The sequence below is a fragment of the Anas acuta genome, chromosome 15, assembly GCF_963932015.1.
Source record: "Anas acuta chromosome 15, bAnaAcu1.1, whole genome shotgun sequence".
Classification (NCBI taxonomy): domain Eukaryota; kingdom Metazoa; phylum Chordata; class Aves; order Anseriformes; family Anatidae; genus Anas; species Anas acuta.
In genome coordinates this window covers 7,176,485-7,197,692 of record NC_088993.1, presented here as the reverse complement: position 1 = coordinate 7,197,692, position 21,208 = coordinate 7,176,485, and the positions used below count along the sequence as shown (strand labels likewise).

Below are 21,208 nucleotides of genomic sequence, written 5' to 3'. Positions count from 1 at the left end.
GGGGCGGCGGCTGAGGGGAGGTTTGGCTTTATTGGTGAAATCTGCACCCGCGGGGACGTACAGTGTCAAAAAGCGCCTCTCAGGGGAAACAGCCAGCCCCCAGCACCGTCAGGGGGCTCGGGAGGCCCGCAGGGGCTGGGGAACGGCAGCCAGAGCCACCCAACGGCACAGGGGTGGTGTTTGGGGGCTCTCCCATGCCCCGCTTACCGCCCCTCTGAATTCTCCAAACCTGCCCGGAGAACAGGCCGGGTGCTGCCCTTCCTCAAACACACCACGGAGCCATCCCACGCTGTTCCTCCTCTGCGTCTCCCCCCTCAGAACCATCCCTCCGACCCCCACATCACGCCCCCAGTTCAGCTCTTTGCACTCCGCTTTCTTCCACCTCTGCTTCTTAGGATCTGAAGACTCTCCTTCCCATCCTCCTAAAAACAAACTGCTTTCACTCAATCAACAGAGCGAAGGGAGAGCGACGCCGGGCTTTTCTCCCCGGGGGTGTCCCAGGGCACCGGAGCTAACCTGCCCTCAGCCCTCCTGCGGCTCCCCGGCCCTGTGGATGTGCTGGTGCCGCAGGAGCGCGGAGCTGACGGTGAAGCCCTTCCCGCAGTCAGCACAGGCGTAGGGCCGCTCCCCGGTGTGGGTGCGCCGGTGCTGGGTGAGGTGGGCGCTCTGCCGAAAGCTGTCCCCGCAGTCCGCGCAGGCGTAGGGCCTCTCTCCTGTGTGCACCCTGCGGTGGCGGAGCAGGGCCGACCTCCACAAGAAGCTCTTCCCGCACTCGGTGCACTCAAAGGGGCGCTCCCCAGTGTGGAAGCGGCGGTGCTGGATGAGGTGGGAGCTCACCGTGAAGCTCTTCCCGCACTCGGTGCACCCGTAGGGGCGCTCACCCAGGTGGAAGCGGCGGTGCTGGATGAGGGCAGAGCTCACCGTGAAGCTCTTCCCGCACTCTGCGCACTCGTAGGGCTTCTCCCCGGTGTGGACGCGCTGGTGCTTCATCAGCTCGGAGCTCTGGCTGAAGCTCTTCCCGCACTCTGCGCACTCGTAGGGTTTCTCCCCAGTGTGGACCCGCTGGTGTCGCGTCAGGGCTGAGCTCACGCTGAAGCTCTTCCCGCAGTCACTGCACTCGTAGGGTTTCTCCCCGGTGTGCACTCGCTGGTGCTGGATGAGCTGCGAGTTCCCAGAGAAGCTCTTCCCGCACTCGGCACACTTGTAGGGCTTCTCCCCGGTGTGGGTGATCTGGTGGCGGATCAGCTTGGAGCTCATGCTGAAGCTCTTCCCGCACTCGGTGCACTCGTAGGGCCTCTCCCCGGTGTGGACCCGCTGGTGCTGGATGAGGTGCGATCGCTGCCGAAAGCTCTCCCCGCAGTCGGAGCAGGTGAAGGGTTTCTCTCCAGTGTGGATTCTCCGATGCTGGACGAGGTTGGAGCTCACCCTGAAGCTCTTCCCACAGTCCCCACATATCGTCAGTCTCCCCACAGCGGGGTTTCTCTGCTGGATGATGTCTGGCAGCCTCCTGAAACTTTTTCCACGCAGCATCACTCGACTTTGACTCCTCCCCAGGGGAGGTCTCTGAACCCTTTCTGGCCTGTGGGGGGGAACTGGGTCATGTGCAATACTCTGGGAACTCTTCTCCTTGGATAGTCCTGGCAGTAAGCCCTCGGGCTTCCCTGGCCCAGGAATGCCCTGGTGGGGATTCTCCTCTTTCTTGCTCGCAATCCTGTCCTCAGCTGCAAGAAAATGAGAATCAAGAGTCACAGGCAAGAAAGGAAGCTTTGGACAGGGGAAAGCAAAAGGGAACAAATTCTAAAAATTCAGCAGATTGACTTGAAGGTTCAAAATTTCTGGTATTTCCCTCCAACCTGCTGGGTGGATTTTGCAGTGCTCACAGAACAAACCCTGAAAACAGCCCTGCATGCTCCGCAGGAACATGACTCTACTGAAATTATATGCACATCGCAGGTAAAAGTTTAATGCTCAAATGGAAGAAGATTGCTGCTATTCTGGGATACTGTAACTGAAAATGCTATTAAAAGTTGAACCGGATTCAGAGAAGGGTCATAAAGAACTACCTTGTTCAGCAGAACGTCACTTTCATTACAAAGGATGCTACCTCTGCTCTTACTTGTGCTGCTGGTAATTGCAGAGAGCAAATGCACAAAGAAAACATTGGCCCTAAGGCATGAAACATGCCCACTGCCTGGAGCATGGCTGATGCCAATCTTACAGCAGCAGCAAAGTAACTTTCTGTTTCCAGCAGCGCAGAACAAATCCCCTGTCAAAGCCACCGCCGGCAGAACACAGTCTGAGCGCACCGAAGGTCCAGCACAGCTGATTCCAGATTATGAACGGAGGAAATCTGACAGACATGAAAGACGAAGGTACTGCGAGTCAGTGGAAGTAACGCCAGCTGAAGGTATGAACGCCTCCTGGCACACAGGCAAAAACCAGCCCTTGTGCTCATGCTGTCTTGCAGAAGTGTTAATGGTACCAATCCATGCTACGCAGACCCAGGTCACTTGAAAGTTGTTCAAGGACAAGGTGCTTGTACAGATTTCTAGGGCATTCACAGAGTGCAGTGACTCCTTCCACTGCTGAAATCTGGTTTGAGGAGCACCTTAACAGGTTCCAAAGCCTGTAACCCCAACTGTGCTGTGGGAATTGCTGACAGTGAAGGAACAGCTCCTAGCAGGCCTCTACACTCAATTGGCAAGCCAGGAGCAGTGAGGCACGCACCCTTCTGCTGGCAGGGAAGGGGAAATGGACATCGGAGGGAAGTATGTGGGATATAGAAATGGCAACACCTCTCTCTGAAGAGAGGAGTCACATTCAAATTTAAGACAGGTTCATCAGGCAAACAGATTTCCATGGCATCTCTTTACATGGACTTCCAGAGATAAAGGCTGTCTTGCTGTTGAGTATATGTACACCCGAAATGTGGAGTAGGATGAAGCCTAAAGCCACAGACATGGAGACCTCTGGATTTTTTTTCTCCCCCAAAGTGACACAGATTTGACTGCTACCTTCTGATTCTGTGAAAACTCTTGTGAAACAAGCTGGTAACAAACTGTTCCTGTGGGATACATGTACAAACCACAGGCGCTTCCTGTGGTCTGGTAGAGCTGCGATAAAGAACTGCATGCCTTGGAAGACGAGAGTCACTACTGAACTGTAAGTATGCAATAAAGGAAGGACTTTGAGCCTACAATTTCTAATCAGACCAATACACACACACATTTAATCTTCCTCTTTGTAGTCAGTGTAAGAAAGCATCGCAATATGATTTCAAAGCAAACTCCTGAGGTACTTTTCATGGCAATTTGGCATGGTAGTTAGTCCAGTTTTTCCCTCAAAGTTTTCATTAAAATCACCCTTTGAGAGAAACAGGAACTGGAATTTTGCTCTTCACCATGAAGGTATTTCCATTTGCCTGCAGTTCCGTCCATCCAGGCCTGGAGGAAAAGTGTAAGATGATGCCCAAATACAGGTTAAGATGACATTTCTGGCAGACCAGCATGAAGCTCTTGACCTGTACATCAGACTTACCGAGTAGATGATGGAGCTAGTGAAGTTGCTGTGCTGCTGTTGTGGCAAAGAGATGTTCTTCATCTACCCTAAATTTGGTACTTACACAGAATTTTGTTTCTTTATGTAGAACTTGAAGAAGTCTTCAAAGCACAAAAGAATCAAGTCTTTTATGGTGTTCTGTACTTTTTGGGGAAATTCAGAAATTTTAAGCTTCATATTACATTGTTTACTGCCATGGTTCCAGCTCTCCGCTATGAAACTTTTACAACCATTTTTGTTACTTCTGACCTACCAGAAATCTTAACTGGTATCCAGGAAAAGTTGTCTGTAAAGGGTTTAACTGAAATCATGGTGACTGTAACTTTCTGGAAGTATTTTAAGTGGAAGAATGGTAGAGTGTGCTGGGGAGGTGTCACCGTATGCTTATTCTGTTTCCTGGCATCTACTTCTGGCCAGTCCCAAAATCCCTGAGACATAGCTCTGAGCGGTACAGACCTTTGCTCCAACTCAGCAGTGCTGCTCACATGGCCTCACAACACAGCTGGACTCTTTTAACTGTTGTACCTCACTGTCAGGACTGGAAGGTGGCTGATGTGATGCCAGAGAAAAGGCTCAAGGGGAGATGCAGGGACCAGGAAGCTCAACAGACATTCCAAGCAAATGAACAGAAACTGGAATGTAAGAATTACTGACAGATGATCAAAGAGGGCATACTGGGGAAGAGCTGGCATGGCCTTTGGAAAAAGTAGTCTCATCTCACAAACCACTTGGAGTTCTTCAGAGATAACACCAGTGTTAACAAAAGGGAGATCAGGTATCCAAAAACATTCCTGAATGACATTTTTCCTTCACCATAACTGATGAAGAAACTAAATTGCCATGGAAAAAGTGACCCAAAAGAAAGTACTAATGGAGCAAAGGGGGAAATGGAGACTTCTGCTGATGTGTCTGTGTTATCCAGGGTTAAGGAAACAAAGGATGACCGTAAAGATCAGCTGTGGCAGAGCCTTGTGATAGTGACCAATTAGGTGGCAGGGGACATTCACTGCAGGTAAACAAAGAACTGCAGGGGAGGAAAGCATCTATATCTTGCATTTATACGAGGATGAGCCTAGAGTGTTCTTGGTATCATTCAGGAACAGCATCTTGACACTAGAACACATTGATGAAAAACACACCTGCAGGGCACGCAAAACAGCTCACCAAACATTAGCAACTGTTGGGAAAAGAATAGAGGGAAAAATAAGAGTGTCATTCTTCCCTGCTTCTCTGAATCCACAGTAAATCCACATCCTGATTACATGCGAGGGGTCGGATGGATCCCCCATCTTACAGAAGCTCTAATAGCACTGAGAAAAATACATTGGAAAATGAACAATCAAAGGCGTGGAACAGCTTCTGGACTGGAGATGACTCATCTGTCCGTTCTGCTTGCAAAAGCTACAGCTGATAGGGGATATAACAGACGTCTGTAAAAGCACAAGTGGCCTGCGGAGTGGGTAGGGATCCATTCTGCACCATTTGCTCTGAAAGAAGAGTTTCTGGCATCAAACAAACTACTAGAAGGCGGCTTCAAAGCAACCCAAAAGAGGTAGCTAACGAAGCTGTGCAATTCCTTCCTGTAAGCTGTCATGGATGCTAAAAACGCAAATAAATTCAGCAGGCAAGAACATATGAAGATACCAAGACGTCTCACACAGGAGCTTGTGAAGACACAGCAGACACGCTGCCTGCTCTCGCCTGTGCCCGCTGACAGCCGGTGCTGGAGCACCCAACGCTGGACGGCCCCGGTGTGACCCGGTACCTCTGCTGCACGTTGCGGCAGGCCCCGGGGGTGCCGGAGCAACTCCCCCGGCGGCAGGCTCAGAGCCGGCCGCAGCGGCCCCTTACCTGCACGGCTCGGAGCTGCCTTCCCCTGGGCCCGCAGCTCGGCCTCCCGGCCCGTCTGGGAGATCATGGCCGGCTCCGCTCCGGGGGGCCTGCTGGGGGAGAAAAGGGAGCCGTGAGCCAGCCTCTGCCTGCCAGCGGGGCGCTCCGACGGGTAAGGGGGCACCGCAACCCCCCCAAAAAGCCCCCCCCGGGCAGCCCCCCTCAGCCCCCTCAGCCCCCCCAGCCCCCCCTCAGCCCCCCTCAGCTCCCCTCAGCCCCGCACCGCGGCCCCGGCCCCCCGCGGCCGCTGTGGCTGTCACGTGATGGCGGCGGCCAATGGCGGGCGGCGCCTTCGCCTCTGAGGGAGGCGGAAAATGGCGGGCGGCCGCCGTTCCCCCGGCTTCTAACAATGCATTTTAATGCTTTCACAATGCCTTTTATAAGATGTTAAAATAAAAATAAAAACAAAAACTTCAGGTATTGACCAATGAGGAACCTATTTCTGTTCATCGCTTAAATAGCATGGATACCCGCCTCAGTCAGAAGCACTGCTAATGTATGGGATTGCCCAGAAAGCTCAAATGAGATAAAATTAATGTTACAGAGAGCTTCACCCTGCTGATGTGCCCCAGTGGGGCATGGCCAGGCCTCCCCCAGCACCCCGTAGGCAGGGTGCAGTGGGGCTGCACAGACGATTCACCACAGCCCCAGGAAGCCACCCAGCCTGGAGCTAGCAAGGGCTCCGCAAGCAGGAAAGCTCCTGGCAAACACAGAAGCCTGCTCTGCTCCTCAAAGTCTGACCTGAGCTTACTGGTATGAAGTGTCAGGCATAGGAGATGCTCAGTCTAGCACAACTGCTCCAGAGGGGCCAACCAGCTGCAGAAGCAACAAAGAAGCCAAACGAATGACTGCAAGCTGATGGCAGGTCTCTGGCTGCCAGAAAGCAAGCGTGCAGCCCTGGGGAGATGGAAAAGATGCACTCTGTGTCAGCTCTGCTATTTTTGTGAGACGCTGACTGGCTATGGACACACAAGCAAGCTCCATCTTCGTTCTTGCCCATCTCCAGAAGGGGCTAATACATTGGCAAGTCAGATTTTTACCTCTCTGACCAGCATTTCCCCATAAGTCCAATGTGCTTTACTTGCACAGGGGCCACTTGGCAACTCCTTCTCTTCAGAGCCCTTGAGATTGGTGACCAGCTGCCCATCTTGCTCCATGCAAGAAACAATACCTGACTTGGCAATGGGTATCCTCTCCTTAGGAGAGGAGAAATGAGTTACTTGCTCCAAAGATAACTGCGTAACGCTAAGCACTGCCACGTGTTTGCAGGGGGAGTGCAAAGGGGAAATCCCTGCCTGGGAAGACTCATCCGTTGGGAACTGTCCTTGCCCACAGTAGAAAATTGAGACAAATCACATGTGATAGGTGGGTGGGAAGGAGACATGTGCAAGTAGCTTGGCTTTGGTCTCTTCCAACCTCCAGACTGGCAGAGATGAGTGTCTGCCAGAAAATGGAGGCAGGTGCTACAATACAGTGGCTGGGCTGGGCTCCAGGGACCCAAGGAGCTGACCCACAGGTAGCTAACAGCTATTCTGCCAAAACACTTGCTAAGTGTGAAGGCAATGCTTTGCACATCTGATTGCAATCGCTTTGGCATGGCTGAGACACATCTGGTTTCCAGCTTTCCTCACCTCAGAGTTTGAAGAGTGCCAGAAGCCAGCAGGGCTCTCCCAGGACACCCAGCCCACACATCTCCACAGAACAAAGCTGCGCTGTTTTCCTCCAGCCAAGGACAACCTCTTTCAATGAAAGGAAAAGGTGTGCAAGTCAAACTTCCATCACAGCATCCCCAGTCCTACAGACGGCCTCTGTTTTAAACCCTCCTGGACTTAGATTTCACCTCCTCCTGGCTCCAGCATCACCACAATGGTGTGCACACAGGGAAAAATCACTCCCGCTGGGAGACATTAGCTGCAGCAGAAGCTGTTTGAGGTATGTTGCTCATATGCCTCAGGTTCTCTTTCTCCATTTCTCTGGAGCTTGTGCTCACTGTGATTTTGTGCCACAAGGCGTGAGAAGCAGGCAGCGAGTCCAAGGAGGTGCAGGGCTCCTGTATACTGCACTTGGGACAAAACACATCCACACTGTTTGCACACCCCACATGGAGTACATATGGCTGACAAACCCAAGCTCCGAGTACAGCACACAGCTCCCTGCCCAGCAGCTGACAAGACAGATGCTTCAGAGAAAGCAAAGAAAGAACACAACACACTTGAGTAAGTAATACCAGCACAGAGCAGGGCACTAAGGTGAAATCCTTCCTCCTCCTGGGCTCATGGTGCTGGGGTGACTCTGCCATCCAGCCTGTGCTGAAGGGACATTAAGGGGACTTCTCACTCTGGCCTCCCATAAACTTCAGAGCATGAAAGCTTGTGAGACTCCCAGCAGGTGCTGCTGGAGCTGCAGGCACTGGGTGCTGCAGGAGCTTGCTGGCTTCAGGCCGAGGCTGCCTGGGCAGGAGGCAGCGCCAGCAGCACTGGCTTTGGGCAGAGCACATCACTGTCTGTCCTCTCACATCACAAGCAGCTGCCACATGAACAGGATGGCCAGTCACTTGACACTGAACAAGGGACTTCACTGCCCAGAAAAGCAGTCTGTTTGCCTCTCACGGCACAAGGAGAGAGCCCTGGCATATGGCTGGGCTCCAGTGAAAGAGCACAAAACCAAGGATGATTTTAGCCAGCTTAATGCCTGTCATTCCCTTTGTGCTGCTGTTTCTAAAACTGGATGTTGTTATTTAGCCCTTCCAAGTCTTCCCTGTAACCTCAGTAGCTCTACAATGTGAGACGAACATTTTATGTTCATAAAACTGGGAGACTGGCAGGAAAATGAGTCACACTGCCAAGTCTGGGAGCTGTCTCTGGGGTTGCCAGCAGACCCAAATGTGCTGCAGCCCCTTCCAGCCCAGAATGTCCTATGGGCTGCTGGTACTTCCAAAGGCCATTCCTCTCTCCTCTTGGCTTCACTTGCTCAATCCCCTTCAAGTGCCTATCGGCTATGTCACTGTGCCAAACACGGCCATCTTTCACCCTGCACCAACACCCAGGAAAGTAAATAGTATAAAAGAGCATTTCTGGGAAGGTTTCTGTCAGGTGAACAGCAAACACCCACCCTGGGCTGAAACACAGACACCTTGTTGCAGAATTGCAATGAAGACAAACAAACGTTGAGACATGACAATAACTAACTCTTTCTGAGAAGAAAGCACCAGAGGGCAGCAAAGCAGAGCCCTGGCAATTTGTACTTGGGCTCAGCGTCCTGCTGGCAGATCAGGACCTACCAGGTGTGCTGCATCAGGTAGCTGGACTGTCCTAGGTCACAAGAGTGGCGATGTGGCCTTTGCTGTGGTATAGTGCAACGGGAAAGGGGGAAGTGGGCTTGTGCTGAGCCTAGGCAAGGAGTGAGTGAAAGTCCCATACTGAGGTGAACGTATGCCCCAGTTTAAGCTTACCAGATGACTGTCTGGGCACTAGAGCAGCTGGCCAGCCAGTGGCAAGAGACCTGGGCAGAGAAACACTGCACATACCTCTGAAACCTTGTTCTGGGGACAGCAGCTGAATCACAGAGACATCTTTGCTGAAGGCTGTGTCGTCTCTCCCAGGCACTCTGGTGTTTCATTAAACAACAAGCAGCTTATATGCAATGCCTCTGAAAGAAATGTTATACAGGAATGATTTAAAGCATTAGCAAAAAGCAAATGAGTACATTTGAAACGTATTTCCCAAACAGATCTTGTCTTCTAAAAGAACTGCAGGAAGGATTGCTCTCATATTTATCCCCATGAAATCTAAACGCTAGCACTATAAACATAATATTTGTAGTCTGTTGGCCCAGTAGTAAGGGAAAACAAAGCAGTCACTACTCTATGCTTTATAGTACTCTTGTGTTTTGTGGCTAAATTGGCTCCTGCATAGGTCTTGGCCATGGTGATGGATTATATCCACTGAAGAAACGTCATTAACAGACAGGGTGACTTTAGAGTAAGAGGACAGACCTGTGTCTGTATAAGGCAACAGCGCTCTTATCATGCGCAAGGTTATTACAAACACATCTGCCGCACAGCTTTTCGGAATAAACCTTTTGAGACTATTTTTTTAGGCAGGAAATGTGGCAATAAACAAAACAACACAGCTACAAAACAGTATCCATAAATCAATGACACACATCTTCTGACTGCCAAAGTGAATTTAGAAGCACTGTTTTCCAAGACTGACATTCAGAGTTCACATGGCACATCTTGGTAAGACAGAAGGTTTCAGCAACACAGTAATGTATCTGCTCCTTTTTTAACTTAAAAAACAATGAAAACCTTAATTGAAAAGGTGTTTTTTTCCTGCAGTCTTGGAAATGTTAAAACAAATAGAAGTATCAATATATTTTTTTAGATGCCACTACACAATCGGAAATAAAAAAATGATGACAATGGATTTTCCAAGGCAGAATATGAGCCTACATCGAGAAGGCAAAAAAAAACACAGAACCCCATACAAATCAAATGGGCAACATATGATCATTGGCAGATGGCAACGCCAATGTTAGCTTGGGGAGGCACTCTTTGCTTACGGATTAATGGAGCAGGAGAATGAATAATTGCTTTCAGAAAATGTGCAGCAAAATGTCAGATATGTCCTTGCGTTCTTAAAGGCTGTAAAAGATTTAAAATCCTTTATCTGTCATCTGAGAAAAAATTTAGAATTACAAGAGACATTTTGTCAGCTTCATAAACGAGAAAGCATCGTAGGTTATGTCCAAACCCTGACAGTACAGATGTGATATTTAAAATTATCTTTTTACATTAGACAAAGACTGCCCAGTTGCAAGTTTTATGGATGACAAAACCGAGAGGATGGAGACCCTTTCAGTGACTAAAATTCAGATTTTTTTCACAGCATGCTAAACAGTATTTCATGACAAAATGCTCTTATACTTGAACAATTGTAATTTATATGCACCAAAATGTGACCCTGCCTTTACCAAAGGTTAAGATGTAACAAAGAATTGATTAAAAAAATCTTTGATCATAAATGTAAGTCTTACTTTAAAAGCAGAGCAGAAAAGCTTATTTATTTTCCCATATTAGGGCTGACAAGTATGGCTGAAGCTTTTTCTCAGTACGAAGTGTGTGCTTGAGAGAAACACATGGTACGTGGAGGGAAACATTTCCTGCAATGCCACTTAAAGGCAAGCCTTGGCCATTTAACGAAGCTGTCTCATAGCAGCTCTTGCACAAGAAGGTGGGGGGGAGAAGTGATGTGATTGCCAGGGAAGAAAACTACCCGAATATCCTGAAAATCCACCAGACATGACAGAAGGTTTCGCTAGGAAGTCCCCACACCATTCCACATGCTGCAGAGACACTTGAGGGAGGAGGTTCATAAGCCCTTGGTCATGACCGAGTTACCTGCTCCCCCTTCAGCAGCAGCCCTCCCTCCAAGGCCAGAGCAGACCCTTCCTCGCAGCCGTCCTGGCAGACTCCAGCTCCTTCCCCTGCCCTCCCTGTACCTCCCTTACCTTTGGGCTGCGTGGCCCTGAAGAACGGGGCAGCTCCTCTCTCTCCAGGTCACCAATGTGGCTCCAGGTGGCTCATCAGCCACTGCCTCTCCCATTCCACCTCTCTTTGCTGCAGGGCACCCGCCACAACTCCTCTTCCTCCAGGTTTCTGCTCAGGTTCCGGGCAGTACAGCTGCAGACTGTGGAGCTCCTCCTGCTCTCAACCAGACCCAGCACTGCTGCCTAGAATGACCCGGCCCCCAAATCTCTCATAAGACATTACTTATGGCTTAGCACTGTTATCTTACGAATTGTTTATTGTATATAAATCAAATAAACCCAGGGCTGTACTGTATCAAATAATAATAATAATTAAAAAAATATGTTTCAAATATATAAATACATCTAGAAATCAGGCTTTTTTTTTTTTGAAGCGTTGTGACTCTTTGCAGACTCAGAACTGCCAATCCACAAAGAAGTCAGATAATGTTGTAAAAGTCAATAAATACAAGATGGCAATTTAGGGTCTAAGACTTCTCCAGGTGTCCCAGACAGTTTACAACCAAAGATCAGTCCAGTTTGAAAATGAGACAGATCAAGGAAGTTTAGATCAGGTTATGAGAAGTGCTTAGGAAACCCACTGGCCACTACAATACTGTCTTTTTAAAAACATCTCTGTCAAGGGCATAATCAACTACAATACCAAGGTAAAACAATGCTTTGAAAACGGAGCAGATGATATCGTTAGCACAGATCCCAGCATGCAAGTGAACATACACAGCTGAACGTTCAACAGTTTTCACATGACATCTGGTGTCAGAGGGCACTTTGGGGAGCCATCACAAACAGACTAGAAAAACACCTCCACTGTTCTGCAGCCACTTCTGGAACACGGATTTATGAGTTTTACCAGAGACCACAAACTGAATCATGGACAGAAGAGAGGCACACAATGCTATTCCCTGCCTTAACAATCAGCAGGAAAATTATATGGTGAAAAAAAGAAGACTGAAGTCACTGGGGTCTTAATACTCAAGTGCTTTACACAGAGGAAAAGGGACTGGCTGGGATGAGTTATTGTACTTTATTGTACTCAGTACTGGAACTTGAAGGGTGAAGTAGGTCACAGCCCAAGGCCAGGGCAAAGGCCTTCGCAAGAGTCACTGGAGGAAGCACCTGCTTCCAGAAGCACCATGAAGAAGAAAAGTTGGGGACCTAAAACCTACTAGAAAAATGGAAAGACAAGAAAATGCACAGGAGGAAAATTGTGGGATAGAAAGAGGCTCCTGAAAGAGGAGTTTGTGCAACTCGGAGGAAGGCTGGGAAGAAAAGCTCAGCTCAAATCCATTCTGCAGCATGTCATCTGGGCAGCAGGCCACAAGGAGGAGCAGTGCACCCACTGATCACACCACCGCTGACAGCGCCAGCCTGCAATAGGGTTTCCACCCTAGGAAGAAGGCCTCCATGTACAGAATTTTCAGTGGGCTCCATTCAGTATCGTTTCCTCCGTCTTTTGTTCCCCTTTCCTTTCTGTTCCTTCTCTTTCCGTGCTCCAGCTGTGGTAAAGGTGATGCAGTGAGCATCCAGAAAGTCCAGCAGCTTTGCCTTGGCAATCTTAATGCCATTCAGTTTCAGCTCTGCATGCAGCACAGCCAGCTCAATCGGCTCATAGAAGAGAATCCTGCGGTACAGGGCTGGGTTTGAACGGATGTAGCACCTCACTGCCTCCAGCTTTTCTTCTTCCCGAGCTGCTGCCTGAGATGCTGGAACCTCTTCTTCTTCTTCTTCTTCAGATGCAAATGCACAGGCCTCAAATTCTTTTGCAAAAGAGCTGAAATCAAGATCAAATAGACCAGAAATCAAAGAACAAGTCATCAAGGACAGGCCCAGAGCTCCCCAAGTACCTGCTGGCCAGCCCTTGAGACTACCTTCTGCAGGACTACAGACCCACACCAGCACCCACAACGTGAGTGAAGAAGAACACGACGTGTTCTGCAAGCTCCCCCCTCCCAGCCACACCAGCTCTGGTCCTGCTCAGCCAGCCCCAAAGCTGTCTGGCATTCCTGGCTCCTGATCCACAGCACCCACTGCGGCCATACTGCGGCAGCCTGTGCTGAGTCGTGCTGTGCTCTCCTCTCCCTGCCCTAGCTGCAGTCTCTCAGCCAGCGCTTTGAGTGCTCCTTGCTGTAACTTGCAGAGTCGTTCTGATCAGGCACAACAAATGTGGGCCTTTCCCGTGTGCCAGTCTCAGCCACAAACACTTTCAAGCCCTGAGAATAGCCCATTGGGAATTAAACTAAAAAACACAAAATCTATTTCTTTCATAGGACTGTGATGACCTTCAAATAACAAACCCAAAGAGGCAGTGAGGCCCCTTTCAGGCCACAGGGACACTCACCTCTGCCATGTTCCTAGCTCATCTCTGTCCTGCACCACTGTTTTGTTTAGCATTTTGTTTCCCTACCTCTGTGAACCAAAAGAGATGTCGCTGCCATCCCCTGAAGAAGTTGTAGACTTCTGAGATGTTGACAGCATCAGGTCTTCACCATCAGCTTCCAGAGACCATCCCTCAGGAGATGCAGCTGACCTGGTCTGCTCTTTGGCTCCTCCTGGGTGACGTGTCATTTCAGGTCCCTGCTTGGGGGCTGCACAGCCTTTATCAGGGGGTCCAACAGGGTTGTCAACAGCCCTTCCCACGGGGAGCACCGAAGAAGCTGTAGCAACCTGCTTCCTTTTGCTCACACCCCTCGAGGCTTTGGGACGCTTTCCACCTGTGGTCCGTGCTGCCTTTGACTGCCTACAGCGTTTGGCAGGGGACTTCTGCGGGGGAGGCTGGGAGGATGGGATTTCATCTTCAAAGTCAGAGTCCGCATCCCGGTGAGTGTACTGGAATATCTCCTTCAGCTTCAACACCATCTGGCGCTTTGGGAGAGCACGAACTCCAAATCTGAAAGAGAAAGGTGGGAGCTTAGGGTAATGCTGCAGCCTCCCGCTGTCACAGCTGAGGAAGGTGCTCACACCAGGAATTCCAGTGGTTCACTACAAGAGTGTGATATGGCCCCAAAAAACAGTGACTCGAGTTTTACCAAGGCTTCCCTTTCAGTCTAGGGGCTTTCTTTCACACTACCTCTCAGCAAGTTTTTGCTCAAAGAGTAAAATGCTAACCTTTTCAATGGGTAATGCTAACCTTTTCAACTCCTTCTTCAGCTGGGGGGTCTCCATCATGGAGTAAGCTGGCATTGGTGTCACTGGAGTCCTGGGAGACTGGTTGCTCTCCTGACAGGCAGGTTCTGCAGCAGGATGAAATTACCACGATCAGACTTAGCACAGAAAGCACTTAAAATGGCTGGTAGCTTTGCCCCACCTATATCTGGTGGCAGATATTCTAATATTGCATAATAATTAAGTAGTACTACTTTTCTGCAAGCTCTTTTACTTACTACTTACCTTCATAATGGACTAAACAGTCAATGCCATTCTTTTTCTAGACTGGGACACCTGGTTTTTACTGACTTTAAAATGGGAAACAGCTTAAATCAAGACATAAGGCAGGTCTAGAACAAGCAATTCTTGCAAGGCAGTGAAAAAAGCATGTTTACTGAATTCTGTAAAGTAGTTCTGCTCACAGGAAGGAAATGTCATAAGACACTTGATGAAGAAGAAACTGAGCAAGTCGAACTTCGGGGATCCTGAGTTAGACCTGGATTTAATGATATCTATTTACTGACAGTGTAAAGCACAGTCAGTCTCACAGGTCATGTTTGAAGCACCTGTTAAGCTACTCACATAGTATGGCACAATATTTTAATTAGATACTATGAGATCAATTATTGGTCTTAGGTGGAAGGAACCATGCAAGTGCAACACAGGTAAAATACTAATCATTTTAAGTTGAGACCAAAGAGGTTATGTCAGCTTTTCATGTACTGTCAGCATTCAAGAAGGCTGAACTCCTGCAGATCCCAGTGCAAGCTGGTGGCAAAGACGGGAAGAGTAGTGTGGCTCTCAGCCTGGTGTGCCCTGTGACCCCTCACTGCACCCTGTGCTCAGGGTATCTGATGGGCGCTCAGGGGGCTGTTACAAGGGCCAGGAGCAGCAAACAGAAGGCAGCACATGTCAAGACAACTGTGCAAGAGTTTGGCAGGAAAGCATGCATGAAGCAAACCCACAGGCAGGGATGGGCACTCACCTCCAGCTGGCCTCAATACAAGGAAACCCTCTGCAGCCTGTGCTAGCTGCATCTTGTTGCTTACCAGATATCCTCACATAAGCACGAGCATCACTTTGTGAACACATTAAAAGCAAAAGACTGCACAGAACACCCACTGCTACAGGGAACAAATATCCACCAGCATGCAAGCTGAAGGTTCCTTTTTGTTTTGGTTAGTTGTGCTTTTTTTTTTTTTTTTCCCAGATACCTGGAGTTTCTGCAACAAGTACTATCACTGTCAAAGAACCAGCACAAATAAAACACAAGTAGGAATGCTCCAAGGATCTCTCATTTAGGTATGTTCTCCCCAGCATCAGATGACTCTACCTGCTTTGTGCCTGGCCCTGGCAACTACTTCAGATTAGAAGGCCAAAAGCCCTTTCAACATATCAAGTGAACAACAGGTGGGATGACCACTTAAAATGAAAACAATTTAACGTAGTTCATTGAATCTGGTATCAATACAAGCTCTTACCAGGAGTCTTTACAGGATTTGCATCTGCTGCAGCTGGCACCCTCTGCGACAGAGGAAGCATCTCTGGAAATTCATCTTCCTCTTCTTCTCCATCCCAATCATCCCAGATTTTGGAGTTCAGGTAACTCGGTCTACTGCCCATTGATGTAGAGGCCTCAATAGGACTCCTGTCCAGACAGAAGAAAGTTGTTCTTCTGCCAGCAGGATTTCCTTGAAGAGGAGTACTGCCCTTAATTTCCTGTGCTTGTGGGCTCTCCCACTGGTCATGTGAAGAGCCAGGTTTGGGACTGCTGGAAGCTCTGGTGTTTGCATGGCCAGCCTGTTTGGAGTCCTGGCTGTTACCTCTGACTGGTGACAGGTACTCGACGGGCCAGCACTCACCAACAGGAACTGGGGGTTCGTAACTAAGCAAGACACTACTGCTCAAAGAAGCTATACTTATTTCCTTCTCCCCCTCACTGTCCTCTATCTCAACCACGCTGATGTTTGTTTTATCTTCCAATGACTGCTCATGGCCAGGAGGCACAGATTTGGACACAAAGGAGGTATTAGCACATTTGCTTTTCATGTTGGTGTGGCCAGGGGAGAGGAGAATGGCATCCGCTGCAGAAACTGGTGGGGATTTCTCAGAAGATGATTCTGCTTCTGGGCTGCTGGAAGGCTTCCCTTCACTGATTGAGTTCTCCAGAGGCAAATGTTTGTCTGACAACGCTGGTTCAGAAACTTTTACTAAATTTCTATCTATTTCACTGTTACTATTACCAGCTGCTAGGCTTCTTGTGCTGGCTTTAGGTCCTGTATTCTCTGAAGAGTTAATACATGTGACATGAGTCTGCGTTGAGAAATTTCTGCTTTTGGTCAGAACTGGTGTGTCTGGCACTATCCAGGAGCTGTCTGTACCTGAAGAAACTTCATGGAGCCTTTTTTCAGGGCTCACGTCTGGACTCTGCCTGCTCTCTGTACAACCATCTACTTGACTGCTGAGAGGCAATTCAGTGGACATCTTTACACCATTACTTATATGCACCTTTTCTGTAATGACACATGAGACTTGTGTTGATTTCTGCTCTGTTTCAGGGACTGATGAGTTATATTCAGGTTTTGGTATCTCAGGACCTTGTTCTACATTTGTACATTTCAGTTGCCCAGAGACTTCCATTTCCTTCAGAGCAGAGCCTGACTCTGGTGACTTCTTGTCTTCTTGTAACTCCATTTCATCATCAGAAGATAAAACAATAACATCACACTTCTCATTCCCCTGAGCTGCAGGATCTTGAGTTCTGATAACTGGTGATGACAGCACTGGGACATTCATATGCTTGTTTAAATCAGTGTGGGGAAGCTCTGCTGGAGAAATTGTGTTCTCGTTTCCTGCAGTATCCAGCTCATTAGCTTTCTGAAAGAGTATTTCATTAGATGGGAAGGATTTTTTCTTTTTATTTTGCTTTAATGCTGACACATGCTCTCTGGCAAGCTTTCTGTCCGATTTTGGAGACACAGGTGAAGAGCCGACAGCAGGAAAAAGGGGCACGTAAGCTTTGAAAGGAGAACCATACAAAGAGTTTCTATGTGGAGAGAGGTCTTTTTGTGATTTGCTGTTCAGAAGAGAATCATTAATATCAACATGGTTTTCCCAGAGAGTCTTCTCTGATTCTTTAATACCTTCATTCATCTGGGAAGGCTCTGAGTACTCTCCCTGAGTTGCAGAAAATAAGTGTTCATAATTTTCATTTACATTAGTATCATTGTGGAAGCTAGAAAATTGTTTTTCACAGTGACTTTCCCCTTCTACATCACATGAGACCTGAGATGATTCGGAATCCTTCCCATCATCACATCTCCTAACAGTCTCTCCTTCATTAGTGGTGGCACCATGGGATGCTACATCCCACTTTTGTGGTTCACTGTGGTGAGGCACAAAAGGGATCTGTGCAACATTCACTCTTTCACATCTATTTATATTCTGCATTTTCTCTTTTTGTGCAGACAAGTCACATTTAGGTCTTTCCGCATCATTGCCATCCCTCAGATCTTTGAAGCTGTTACTTACTGAATCAGATTCAGACCTCTTTACTTCTTCCTCCTCCATCTGCTGGTTCATACCTAGGGCTGCCTCAGTGTCGCTGCACGTGCTGCCATCTGTTCCCTCACTCAATTCTGTTTCACGTTGAACTATCTTTCTCTGAGTTGCAGCAAACTCATAGATTTCCTCCAGCTCCTGTTCACCCACCCTATTGTCATCTTCTTTCTCACATTCAGGGTTCGAGACAGCTGCTTCTTCCTCATCTTCACCCACCCATACTGACTTCAGTAGGTCTTGGAAGTTCTCAGCTCTGTCCTCACAATCTTTATCATCCCTCACGGAGATCAGATCATCTTCTGAATCCACGCCGGAAGACACCTGGCTCTCTCCAGTGTTATTTTCACACTCTCCTATCAGCTCCCTCACACCAAACCTGCAAGGATATAATAGTAATGTTAACACTTGCCTCTTCCAGTATTTCTCCACCATTTGTCTGCCTGATCACTTGTGAGCCTTGTGAAGAATCTGCATGAGGATCTTGGTTTCCTAACATACACGAGCTCCAGTGTACTCCTAAAATTCGGAATTCCCTTTACCAGGTGTCACTCACATGAAAGCACCAGGTTCATTCTTCCTTCTTTTACATATGAGATTCAGTGGCTATACCACTACACTAAAACCCCTTTGCCAATAGCACTGGTGGAAGTCCCATGGCATGGTAGGGGCCAGATGCCTGTTATGTGCAAGCTTCATGGCTTTTTGGTGTGACAGGGCACCTCTCTACATACATATTGTCAAGACCCAACCACCCACATCTCAATTGCTCCTGTTTCAAACTCTTTACTTAATGCGTGTCTAGGTTCATGACCGAGAGCACGATAAAACACATTAGCAAAACAGATCCAATACGTTCTGCAAGCGTTCTTTAGATTACACATGTCAATAGTGCAATGCTTTACGAACCACACATCTTGATCATGTGTGTAGACATGTAGACATGCTCGTCATCATTGACAACATCATCTGTCAATGAAAATGTCCAGACAAAACTCTTGGCAAAAGTGGGCTAGGCTTATACTGAAAACAGGAAATCTCACATGGATACAACCTGGAGAGTCATGGAAAAGATGGGGGTAGGATGCTGTTATAACCAGGTTTCACTTAATATGTAAGCAGAGGACTATGGAATTTGTAAGCTACAAAAAAAGCACAATGGAAGATCCCATGTTGGGGTCATGGCTGAAAGCAGGGAAGGATCCAAAACACGTTCACGGTACAAACCTGGCAGCGAGAGCCCTGACCTGGGGCAACATCCCAGCAGGGATACCAGCATCAGCAGCATAAAGGTATCGCAGGAACGCACAGGCTGCCTCTCCTGTCACGTCACTCAGCAGCACACGGCGCGTCTGCGCGTTCCCATCCTCCTCCACTAAGAACCCTTCCCTGTGAACCTGGGGTAAGAGGAAAGCAAACACAGTCCATCTGCTGTTAACGGAACAGCAACATTAATGTTCTTATTCCTACCAGATCACTCCTTTCCTTCACCAAAGGCTTGGCCTAGGACCAGGACCTGATGTCTCTGAAGGAAGCTAAAATGACCGGTTACGTAGAGCTTCAAATGAACAGACTATTTCCTTCCTGACCCTAGAGCTGTTAGCTGATACTAAATTTGACTACTCACTGTTTTAGTCACACATATAAGAGATGGCCTTAGAGTTCTCCAGTTGGTTTTGAAATGCAGTTACTGCCCAGAGCACAAATTCGGAGTTATCCACACCTTTCTCACAAGACAGCTTCCTCTGATCTGTTTTGAATTTACCTTCATTTGATACACTGCCAAAATTCTAGTTCTCCTGGTGTCTCACAGGAAAAGAGACGTCATATAAACACTACCTCACTGAACCGGACCATTATCTGTGTGGGTCCAACCTGATCTTAGGTTTTGCTGAAAATGCTCCTTCAGTTCAGTAAGGTGTCACTTCCTTTGCAGCCAAATCACGTAATGTGCTAGCTGAAACTCTGTCCAGAGTCAGGGGACATCATGCAACAGAAAGCATGAGCTCCAAAGCCAGCTCTGATTCATTTCTTTCTCGTTGTTACTCAAAAGCTGCAACAAATAAGAGCACCTATACAGAAAATAAACGTGAAACATTACTTTGCAGGTAGGGACTTACTGGAAAACAACTCTCTGCAAGGAGAAAAAACACAGCATGGGGGCCAATCTCACAACTGCAGTCACGCAAATGATTTCTGCCCATGGGAATGGTGAAGCCAGATAGTGTTGCAGGGAAAAAGTAACAGAACTTGGCTAACACATGGTTTTTAAAATCCTGTGTGCTGTGGGCACAGGCATCTTTGCTAGTGGTTGAGAAGATCCCTTAATAAATTTCACATTAAGACCACTGTATGACATATATGAGCCTGCTTTTTCCTTTCCCCAACTCTCGTGGACCCCTTAGAAATGGCTTGAGGCACCTTGTGTGGGAAATGCTGCCAACATACACGAGGATAAAACTAATTCCACTGTTTCCAAAAGGGCAGCTCTTACGAAAAGCTTCTTTTGTTAGGAAGCTGATTGCACGGACTGGTGGCAACTCTGTGAAAGAGCAGAATTCAAATCTTAGGTTCACTGCCTTTCACCATGCCGACAGGAGGCTGCAAAGGAGCAGGTTGGGAACTATTCAACCCAAAATGTTTCTGGGAACATAGGAACTATTCACTACTCTTGCAGAATACACAGTTCAGGGCAGCTTCCTCCAAAGCAACTGTGAGAGTGACAAAACCTCTATGCAGGCAATTTTTAAGTCCTGCCCAGAATTCCTCTACTCTGTATTCAAGCTTTGCAGCCCAGGTGGAAGGCAGGACACACCAAGATAGACAAGGCAATCTGCACTTGTACAGGTACAAAAATTCAAGGGCAAAGAGCACGTAGGAGGTTTTGTCCATTGCTCACGGGCAGAATGCAAAGAAGGATCCTTGCCTCCCCATAGTCTCCCCACATAAAGTACTACATTTTCCACCACTTTGTCAGGATTCTGGCTTCCTGAGACAAAAAAAGAAAACACTAGATGGCCAGAGGCACTTGTCATTAGGCCCAGCAGCACTCTGTGCTGATCCTGCAGCAGCACTAACTGTAGGTGTGAGCAGTTTGGGCTTTACTGAATCAAGAAAGGAAAGTGTATCAACAGTACTTACAACCTCAACGGCCTGTGGGCACCGTGCATACAACACAAACATGTGGGCATAAATGACTTCCCCAGAGTCCACCTGGAACTGCACATCACTTAAATGGGGGTTGTTGACCATTGCACTGAAATCTTCAGCCAGCAACCTGAGGGAAGACTAGAACACAGAAATAACACAAAGACAAAAGTTATATTACAGCTGTCAGACATTTTCTTAAAAAATAAGGAGGGAAAACCCCAGTTGGTCAGTATTGCTTTATTGTGGGCCCCAGGCTGGATGCACTGCCACCACCTCCTGCAGCTGATCAGCAGCCGTATCAACTCAAGGTCTTCCACAAGACAAATAAGCAGACAAGTCTGTCAGACACCTCTGGTTT

At 48.1% G+C, this 21,208-nt stretch overlaps 2 protein-coding genes across 6 annotated transcripts in view; both read right to left on the bottom strand.

Annotated features, from left to right (window-relative positions):
* Window positions 1-11: 11 nt before the first annotated feature.
* LOC137864925 (zinc finger protein 436-like) lies at window positions 12-11,091 on the bottom strand. Of its 3 annotated transcripts, XM_068699549.1 has the most exons (4): window positions 10,960-11,091; window positions 8,975-9,096; window positions 5,410-5,501; window positions 12-1,721 (listed from the first exon to the last, which is right to left on the bottom strand). In XM_068699549.1, the coding sequence occupies exons 2-4, from the start codon at window positions 9,064-9,066 to the stop codon at window positions 523-525; spliced, it is 1,383 nt and encodes a 460-aa protein (XP_068555650.1). In that variant the 5' UTR covers window positions 9,067-9,096; window positions 10,960-11,091; the 3' UTR covers window positions 12-522. The 3 variants fall into 3 exon arrangements, with proteins under 3 accessions (XP_068555650.1, XP_068555653.1, XP_068555651.1); XM_068699552.1 differs by lacking the exons at window positions 8,975-9,096; window positions 10,960-11,091 and adding an exon at window positions 5,672-5,801; XM_068699550.1 differs by lacking the exons at window positions 8,975-9,096; window positions 10,960-11,091 and adding an exon at window positions 5,672-5,736 and having other exon boundaries at window positions 5,410-5,498.
* A 139-nt stretch (window positions 11,092-11,230) lies between these two features.
* Window positions 11,231-21,208, bottom strand: part of SLX4 (SLX4 structure-specific endonuclease subunit) — a 31,851-nt gene continuing 21,873 nt past the window's right edge. For 2 of the 3 annotated variants that reach the window (XM_068699534.1, XM_068699533.1), the window contains exons 11-16: window positions 20,842-20,988; window positions 18,928-19,097; window positions 15,624-18,079; window positions 14,126-14,228; window positions 13,403-13,885; window positions 11,231-12,769 (exon numbers count right to left, since the gene is read on the bottom strand). In XM_068699534.1, the coding sequence (XP_068555635.1) occupies window positions 12,430-12,769; window positions 13,403-13,885; window positions 14,126-14,228; window positions 15,624-18,079; window positions 18,928-19,097; window positions 20,842-20,988 (3,699 nt within the window). In that variant the 3' untranslated portion in view covers window positions 11,231-12,429. Of the gene's footprint in view, window positions 12,770-13,336; window positions 13,886-14,125; window positions 14,229-15,623; window positions 18,080-18,927; window positions 19,098-20,841; window positions 20,989-21,208 lie in introns of all 3 variants that reach the window. The other variant, XR_011101691.1, reaches the window with a different exon arrangement.

What these genes read in the sequence shown, in the direction of transcription:
- LOC137864925 (XM_068699549.1), bottom strand. Translation starts at nt 9,066, where the DNA reads ATGAAACACCAGAGTGCCTGGGAGAGACGACACAGCCTTCAGCAAAGA. An exon ending in CCCAGAACAAGGTTTCAGAG is followed by an intron (nt 5,502 to 8,974) that starts GTATGTGCAGTG and finishes TTTCTCCCCCAG; the next exon opens with CAGGCCCCCCGGAGCGGAGC. An exon ending in GGCAGCTCCGAGCCGTGCAG is followed by an intron (nt 1,722 to 5,409) that starts GTAAGGGGCCGC and finishes ATTTTCTTGCAG; the next exon opens with CTGAGGACAGGATTGCGAGC.